At 33.7% G+C, this 9,727-nt stretch overlaps 1 protein-coding gene across 1 annotated transcript; it reads right to left on the reverse strand.

The window, feature by feature from the left end:
* Window positions 1-1,212: 1,212 nt before the first annotated feature.
* LOC113088242 (fibronectin type III domain-containing protein 5-like) lies at window positions 1,213-8,886 on the reverse strand. Its single transcript, XM_026255713.1, has 6 exons — window positions 8,506-8,886; window positions 3,501-3,616; window positions 3,141-3,339; window positions 2,983-3,072; window positions 2,781-2,914; window positions 1,213-1,663 (listed from the first exon to the last, which is right to left on the reverse strand). The coding sequence occupies exons 1-6, from the start codon at window positions 8,573-8,575 to the stop codon at window positions 1,607-1,609; spliced, it is 666 nt and encodes a 221-aa protein (XP_026111498.1). The 5' UTR covers window positions 8,576-8,886; the 3' UTR covers window positions 1,213-1,606.
* Window positions 8,887-9,727: the final 841 nt, after the last annotated feature.

Here is a 9,727-nt window from a genome sequence, read left to right on the forward strand (position 1 = left end):
AAACCGCTTTGTTTAGTTTTTATTTGTTTATTTTCAATTTCTTGTTCCAAAGAGCAGTGTTATTTTACTTATACAGTTGAAGTCAAAAGTGAAAGCTTTTCAAAAGGTGAAATGTAACTTGTCTTCTGGGAAACGTAACTATCTTCTTTAGTTTCTGAAGGGCAGTACTAAATAAGAAAAAATGTTCTTCAATCGGTGCTAAAGTTTTCACAACAACACAGTATTAAGAATCAAATGTATGTACTGTACTAAACAACATGCATTTTGTATAATTCATCTTATTTTGGTAAAATTATTAACATTTTGCAGATTCTGCAAGTTGTATTTAAACGTTTGACTTCAGCTGTATATAATATAGTAGTATTTATTTATATATTGAATTAGCTGTCATTTTTAAGTTTGTAGCTTTCATTTTAATTTCAGTTTGCTTTTTAGTTAAGTCATATTTATAATAATAATAATAATAATAAACTCTATATGCATAAATTTAATTTTAGGATCTAAACTCATTATTTTTTTAGTTTTTAATTTCAGCATAATTTCATTAACCGAAAATTGTTGTAACGGTTTAGTTTTATTTGAAAATAACAACTCTAATCTTGAGCTTCAGGAACTAATCTGACCACGTGTATCAATCACATCAATAATGTTATACATTTGTGCAGGAATTGTGCAGAATTATAAATATTTCTTATTTACTTTATAGCCTTTCTTTGTTTAAAATATTTATATTCTTAAACCTTAAGTATTTAAGTGCTATTTTAAATCCTATATTTTAAATGTGGTGTCAGACATTTGAACTCCAACCCAGCCAACAAGAAACATTCTCAGAACACTGCCAGAACATGTTTATAGTAGAATATAGTGTAGAGTGGTCTTAAATATTGTTCTAAAAACAGTTTTAGTGGAACATTCATCTTACATTTTTTATTTTATTTCAGAATGTTCAGAGAACATTCAAAGGAACGTACCCATGTTTGCAAAATTCTAAAATGGAATGTTCCCTTGATGCTTGCATACCCCCCTATATATACATATATATATATATATATATATATATATATATATATATATATATATATATATATATATATATATATATATTACAAGAGCATTTTGACAGCTTGAAATGTATGTTCTGCATTTAGTGGCTTCTAAATGTATTATAAAACCATCACCACCATTGAGAGGAATGTGGATCATGCCGTTTGAAAAGAGTAAAAGAGAAAACCAGATAAAGGAGCAGAGCTCAAGAGTTTTCAAGTTTAAAAGGAAGATTTTAAATGGGCATAGATCTTCCTAACGACACCAGTTGTTTGTAAAGTGAGAAAGAGAAGTTAGAAGGGTCTTTTTCCCTGCATTTCTTTCTTTCTCTCTTCTGTCATGAACAGCCACAGATTATGTCTCATCTCCAGACTGTTGGAGCCAGAGCGGGTCTGTGTGAAAGTTCACCATTCTGGCTTATATTTCAGATGCTTGCTATGGATTATTCCAGCTTTTTTCAGGAAACTCCAATATTCCTGCTTCCTGTTTGGAGGATGAGCACATACAGCCGTTCTGTGTCCGTGTGGTAAAGACAGAATCCATCGAGGCAGAAACCATCCTGTCACACTCTGATAATGTTCACAGATGGCATTGGGTTATTGTTGTTGTTCTTGGGGAACTGCGGAGAGTGGAAGCAGATGTCTAATGTGAGAGGATTGGAGGGTGGCCTGGAGTGATCAGCGCAGAACATGGTGCAATAAGTGGAGTAATGAAAAAATGAAGGATGCGAAGGCTGTTTCAAAAGATAGCCAAGCCAACATAATTAAACCAGCTTCTATGTTAACTGTTTTGAGCAGCATAACATGTATTGCTCCCAGAGAATGCAATCCCATAATGTACAGTAAAGCACCGACAGTTGTTAATAAAAAAAGGATAATTAATTAATAAATCTAACAGTTTTATGCTGATAAATCTAACACCTGGTAAATCTAACAGTGTTAATATATATATTCAATATACAAAAATATTCATTACATACAAAAAATACAGTAGTTCAGTGTATTTATATTATATTATATTATATTATATTATATTATATTATATTATATTATATTATATTATATTATATTATATTATATTATATTATACTATATTATACTATATTATATTATATTATATACTTATTACCTGCGATTTTACTGCACTTTTATGTTTACTAGAATATCATTGCATTAGAGTTATAATTGACTAAAATTATAGAAACCCAAATTATTGGTTATTATAGTTAACATTTTTATTAATAAAGGAAGTCCATTAAATAATATTAATAGATATAGCTTTTGGTTTTAATAATGTTAGTAAATTAGTGGGGGAAAAAATCATGTTAACCTGTGCAATTAACTAAAGTTAACAACTTATTCTATATTTTACTTAATTTAGTTTTTGAGTTATTTCATATTTTACTTAAACTGTATTTATGTATTAAAATAACTAAAGTTAAAACCGAGTAAAAACAACACAGACATAAAAAAAACAGCAAAAATATATTTACTACAATTTTACTTTTAAATGAAAAAGGAAAATATAAAAAGTAAAATAAAATAAAAAATATTTTTAAAATAAATATTAAACTAAAACAGTACCTCAATGAAACTAAAATAACACAGTTGATATCAAATGTGAAATGCATTATGAATGATGATGGTCTTATGAAACATGAAGTGAAATGTCAGTTGAGTTTGGGATGATTGTACCTGCCTAGTGTGGTCTGGCCTCTCGCAGGCCAGCGGTTATACCTTACTGCGCAGTAGACCTCCTGACGGATGCTCAGGGGTGCTGCACTCGGATGAGTTCTTGGCTTTATCCTTGTTATTGTTGGGCTCGTTGTCTTTGATGATGTCGTACTGGCGGCAGAAGAGCGCAATCACGCCTGAAAGAGACAAAAATGACATGAACACTGCAGATGTGCAATATGCCGTTCAATGAACCATCACTCACCTGCCCACATGATCAGAACCACCACGATGATGATGAGCTCTCCTGCCCGGAGCTGAGCGTTCTGACCCACTTCTTCCATGGTCACTTCGTCTGTGAAAAATACATTGATTATTAATTATTTAATTCATATTGAAAAATGAAAGAAGGTTCAGTTGTACCTTTGCTCTTAGAAGCCTGTGTTTCAGAATCTTTTGGCGTTTTGAACTGCAGAGGTTCACTGAGGGGACTTGGCCCGCTTATGCTGATGGACTGAACATGCACTATATAATCCGTATCTGCCTCCAGATCCCACAATGCACAGCTCCTCGTGGTAGTGTTCACTTCCTGGATGAAGCGCAGCATGCGGACGTCTTTTTTCTGTCATGGATAGATACAAGAGTATTTAACAAAAAGCCTTCTCTTCACTTTTCACTATAAACAAATGATTTTGAATGAACATACAAATATATGCATGCTATATAGAGAGTGCTGAGTATGTGACTTTTCTCTCCCTCTCTCTCTCTCCATGTTCTGGTTACCTGTTGTGTGATGGCAAAGCCGATGACTGGCTCCCCATCTGGGATGTCCCATGTGACCACAGCAAAGCTGCCCTTTAGATCTCTGATGGACACGTTCACTGGAGCAGCCAAACTGTCTGGGTAAAACAAAGTTGGTTCATGCAGATAATCTCTCTCTTTTTTTTTTTTTTGGGCTGGGGATTTGGGGACTTAATAGTTAAAGTGAACTTTTTGGATTTTATTTATTTATTTATTAATGTTTACTTAATATTTGCTAGACGTTTATACTCTGAAAATCTTTGAAATGTAAACATTTTATTCATTTACTTTCTTATGCACATTCCTGGTCTTAATGTGTGATTCATCGATGATAAAGAGCATCATGAGGATGAACAATAACAGAAATACAGGTTTTGGAGGACATCAGGGTGATTAAATGGCAATATTTTCATTTCTGAGTGTTGTAATATTAATACGTAACAATGTGAGGAGTTTAATTGTGTTTTAATTTGACCTGATTTGCTTAATAAATATATAATAAATGATTTCTCAAGGATCATGTGATGCTGAAGACTGGAGTAATGATGCTGAAAATTCAGCTTTGCATCACAGGAATAAATTACATTTTGAAAGATATTCAAATAGAAAACAGTTATTTAAGTTAGGATAATATTTTATTGTTTTTATTTTGTTTACTGTTTTTGATCAAATAAATGCAGTCTTGGTGAGCAGAAGATGTTTGCTGAATGAGTGCCGTGTGCTTCAGAGAGCATTGCTATTTCTCTTCTCTACTGTTTAGAATAGTTTTTCTCTATTCCACAAACATTACATGTAAACTCTGTTTCTAGATGTAAGCCTTTTAGAGGGCTGACGTATGAGAAACTTGCCCACCTGCAGTGAGTCCGGTGCAATTAAAGGTGTCCCAGATAAAATTTTCATGCATATGAGCTCCTTCTTGCCTACATGTCATGTGATGAAGAAACAGGTTGTAGCATTGCTACAGTGAGAGCAGATATTCTTAGTATATGAACATTTATTGCAATCATATTTCATGCAAGGGGTCTATGAAAACCCAAAATGAAGTGTTGGACATTCACACATATATTAATACTGAAGTTTTGGCAAAAGTAAGCAATAATAAAAAATAAAAATGTGGAAAATCATCACTATTTTTCCTCACTATAGTGAGCGCAATAACATCATACAGCGTGATCAGTGTAGTCTGACTTATGAAAGAAAGACTCACAAATCAGTCTCAAGCAACAGCAAGCTGTGTAGAAGTGTTGCTTCTGTTATTGTGTTTGTATTTAAGGCTCTAAGAGTAACTTAACGTATTTGTGCCTAACATACAAGACACATTCAGAAAGAATTCCCTATATGGTTGTACCACTTTCTCTTACACCATGATTCTCTGCAAACTATGAAAAACGGCTGGGCAAATGACTGTGAATGTTTATGCTAATGCATGCTATAGCACCCACTGCAGAATGCATACATGCATTTGTCTTCTGGATGGTGCTCTGACACATGTAGATGATGCATAAAATCATGCTTGCATAGCTGAAGCATCTGTGGAGTACTGTATGTTTCAAGCTTAATATCTTGCTTAGACATTTACAGTATCCTCTGCTTGATGCCTGTATTAAATACACTTCTCTATAGGCTGTAGAAATGCATTCTGGCAGCAATAACATTCACATACTGTTGAATTATAAATGAAGCATCCCACATAGATGTAGAAGACGGGCAGAAAATAAACAAACGGACTGTACTGTTATATCCTAAGATGTATGTCATTGTTGCTGTTAATACTGTGCGTTAACTCCGTATGTAACTGTGCTTCATTGATGCCTGACATCCTGTTGGGAGGTGTAGTTTTTGCTGGTTTTCCTCTGTTCCTCCCTGTCCTCTCACAGAAGACCTAATTGATGTCACCTGTTCCTCGTCAGAGCTGTGGAGAGGAGCTTGTATTCAAACAGAGGGAACGGACACTACACCAGAGAGAGTTTGGCTTGTCTGTTTTCCCAGTTGGTGGTTTAAGCAGTGGTGCTGCTGCTTTAAGAAAGCCTGTTGTATTTGATTGCTATTGTGTGATCAGGGCCTGTAGTGTATCTTCAAGAAAGCCTGTTGTACTGGCTGTAGTGATTAGAAATTTGTTTCTTTTGTTCTTCTGCCTGCAGACGCAGTAAGGAGGCGGGTGCCACTTTTATTTTATCAACGTATGCTTTTCTCCTGGTTTTGTGGAACCGTGAGGAAGTCAGGGAAGAGACATGTTGTTGATTTTGATGTTTTGTTTGCTAGGTAAGTTAGATTACTTTGTTTTCAGTTAGCCCCTTTTTGTTTGTTATTTTGGCCTTAACCCCCTCCTGAAGCTACAAGCGCCTTATTCTTTCTTTTTGAATTATCCATATTGTTAAACCTCTAATTTTCCCTTACCCTTTAATGCTGTAAAAAGACTTCGCATTGTAAATAAAATCTTGAAGGGTTTCCATGAGTGTGATTGCTGGGATTACAGATAGTCAACTCTCTCTCTCTCTCTCTCTCTCACACTATTTTGTTTGCAAGTTCACCGACACAATTGTTATTTTTTCTTAAGTAGCATATGTTACTCCCCTTGTCACCCCTAGACACCGAGGGGGACGTAACGGTACACTTAACTCCAGTCGCACTGTTGTTTAAATATCTGTATTTAATTCATTACAAAACATTATTTTTAGCACTTCAATTAAATTATTTTTGTTTTGCTATCATATACAATATCATGAACTATCAGCTATGGCATACACCGATGTTACACTGTATATATACTTTATTTGGATCAATTCTAGGTTGTTTTTATTTAATCTCAGACAAAATCACTTGAGGCTGAACATAAAGAATGACTCTGTCAAGAAAAATAGGTCAAGATGATTGTACTAAAGACAAAACAAAATGAAGGAAGGCTTGAACTGAATGCTCCTCTAGAGGTTTTGAATGTAATCTCGCCTTAACACAAAGCAATTAGCCACATGAAGCCATCGCATGAATTGATCACAGGTAAGGGATGTTCATGACACAAAACAATACAGTTAATTAGCTTTAGACTATTTACAGTTGCCAGACAATGGAAAAATATACTCTAATAGGAACCAATAATTATTTGCTCTTTATGAGGAAAGACAGTGTTTAAGTTTCAGTGTTATTTTAGTATTATTTATTTACCATTATACTTTTTTATTAATAGTTTGAATTAGCTTCCAGTTTTTATATTTTTAGTTATTTTAATTTCAGTTAGTAGGTGAAATTAGTAGGTGAAGATCTTTTTTTTTCTTCTAAAATGTGCATTTTATTTATTTCAACCTTTTTTTTTTTGTTAACTATTTTTAGTTAAAAATGTTTAGTTAGTTAAAAATAGCAACTCTGGTCTTGGCCTTAAATGGAAGATTGAACAGTCACATAAATATTACTATTTAGATTTTAAGATTTAGTTGAAATATTTATTTCCAGTTTGTAGTTTTTATTTCAGTTAGATACCAATGATGTTTTGTTTGTTTTTCATTTAATGTTTATTTTATGCTTTATTTCAATTCAACCACTACTAATAGTTCAACACTATTTTAAAAAGTATTTATTTTAGTTTTAGTCAGTAACAACAACTCCATAATAACGAGTGTATGTGTTTGTAAAGATGAAAAGGGAGATATAATATTTGCTGCTTAACAAAATACACAAATGTGGACCAGGACACTTTCATTCCAAAGACATTCACACTCACTTCCTCTTTGTTTCCATAGCAACCAACACAAGCCTATGGAGCTTTTTATTTATGATAGATTTACACCGAGTAAACAAAACACCAAAACACCATAAAGATGAAGTGTATATAAGTATATGACTCACTGACTAAGTGAATGTATATCTCACCCAAAGCTGTCATATGACTTCAGAATATATTTCACAAGCCTTGTTGACTACAGCTTTAGTGATTTTTGCACAAAAGATTCACCACAAATTTTCCTTTTGTGTTAAAAAAAATCTAATAATAATAATGGCATAAATAAATAATAACATAAATTGCATTTTTCTACTAACAGCTCAACCTTTGAGTTTCTCTTGTAACAGTAGCCTCTGAAAGCATCAAGGGTATGACGGTTGCAGGCTCGCAGCTGCCAGAAGCCAGTTTATATCCTGATTCATGGCTTTTCCGTCTTTACTAGGGCTTGAATATGGTGCATTAAGATGAAAAATTTATGGCCCCATACATTAATGTGTCGGCTGCAGTTTGGATTTATTATTTCGCAGGCATCGTCTGCATTAGAAGAAGCTTCTTTTTGATGTTGTGCTTAAGGTGACAGGTTTGTGCAGAACAGAATCACTAAAGAATCAGTTTTTTTCTGTAATTGCATTTTTAGAAGATTTTTATGCCAGATTCAGTTTTATTTTATTTTTAAGTTAATTTATGTATTAATCTTATATTTAATTTAAAAAAGTTTTTTTTTATTTGCGTTTATTTATAATTCAATTTAATTATATATTTAGATTTTCATTTTTGTGCCAAATAATCTGATTTAAACTATCAAAAATTTGTAAAAAACAAAAACACATGTATAACATAGCTAAATATGAAATATTACTAAACTATATTCATAATTTCAATAAGCCTAAACGCAAGACACACTGTCTGCTGTCTTTTGCGGTCGATAATGTAATTGAATTCACACAATCTAGTAGAGATTTATGATGCACTGCATTCGAGAGACACTGTGTGATTTGTGTGTGTGTGTGTGTTATGATGCAACAGGTGTGTATTATTGCTATAATATTTCGGTTCAGTTCAAGCATGGCTTTTGGCTCTGACCAAATTAATTTAATGCTTTATATTTTACCAGGCTCTCCGCGAAGGTTCAGACTTCAAATCATTACACATGCCACATGTGACAACAACTATCTCGTAATGCCTCATCGGATGTCATAATTAAAAGAATGTGTGCAGCAGTCCACATAAAGGCTCCATTAGCATTGATGGAATGCAATCTTGTAAACTTACCAGCCAAGACCCAAGACGCTCCGAAACAGCTCAATATGAGCAGCGGGGTGGGCATGAAAACCCTCCTCATGCTTTCCACGCAGGCTAGATGTGACTGTCCTCCGCTGGTCTTGCATTCACGTCGATGAATGTCTCTGTGGAACCGAAGCGCTCGATTTCAGCACCGCGGACAGCTCCTGTTCAGCCCCGCGCGACACCTGCATCGTTCTGCACAGCGGATGTTGAGATGGAGACACTGAAACGAAGCCTCTTTTGTCTTTGCGGTTCTTCATACGGCTGTCTTCATACCTGCAAGACTGAGGAAGCTCAAAAAAGAAGAAGAAAACCTGACTGAAGGAGTGTGCGGTGAGCCTGTGGCATCTCTCTCTCTCTCTCTCTCTCTCTCTCTCTCTCTCTCTCATATGCACACTTGCTCTTTATCTGATGCATCTGTAATGCATCTGTCTAAATTCCGATTTAGGTGCTTTTGGTAAACACCTATATTATATTATTATATTATTCTTTATTTTACATATATAGGGTAATTTTAATTTATTTTATTTCTTATCTAAATGTAATTTCAATTAATTTCAATGTCATTTATTTTTTATTTTATTAATTTTTGCCATCATTTTTAAAATAAAATATTAAATTATGACTTAATTTTTAATTTAATTTTAATTTAATTTTTAATTTTACCTAATAATCAAATCAAGTTTGGTTGCTTTTTTTCTTTCTAGAACTAGCATTATTTAGCTTTCTTCAGTGTGAAATGTTTAAATGAGATTACTTTTTGTGACTTCTTGCCTTTCAGGATTTCTGCAGAAGGAGATATTATTTCTAAATGTTTTCTGATGCACGTTATCTTCAAGTTGATGTTTAGCATGTAAGCACTCATTTTGACTTTTGTCTTCTTCATGTTGCCACTTAATCTGACCAAGAATCACCCACTTAGATGGAATGAGACTAACCCTTATGCGTTGTTGGGGACGTTTTCGTCCACCAGGGGGTAAAGTTGAGTCTTATTTTGGCTACAACTTTCTCTCTGTTTGAGCTAACGGAATGATTTTTGGTGACCAATCTCATTTTGACCAGTATTTTGTACTCAACGCTACACTGTGGGCAAATTCACTACCCTTTCATTATGTTCGTGGATGAAAACATCCACTAAGTTAAACTACTGTAAAAATGTATCAGATAAATATTTTTCCACTTTTTTTGGCATGAATCTATTAATCAACCT

The sequence above is a fragment of the Carassius auratus genome, unplaced genomic scaffold (genome assembly GCF_003368295.1).
Source record: "Carassius auratus strain Wakin unplaced genomic scaffold, ASM336829v1 scaf_tig00045851, whole genome shotgun sequence".
In the NCBI taxonomy this organism is placed as follows: domain Eukaryota; kingdom Metazoa; phylum Chordata; class Actinopteri; order Cypriniformes; family Cyprinidae; genus Carassius; species Carassius auratus.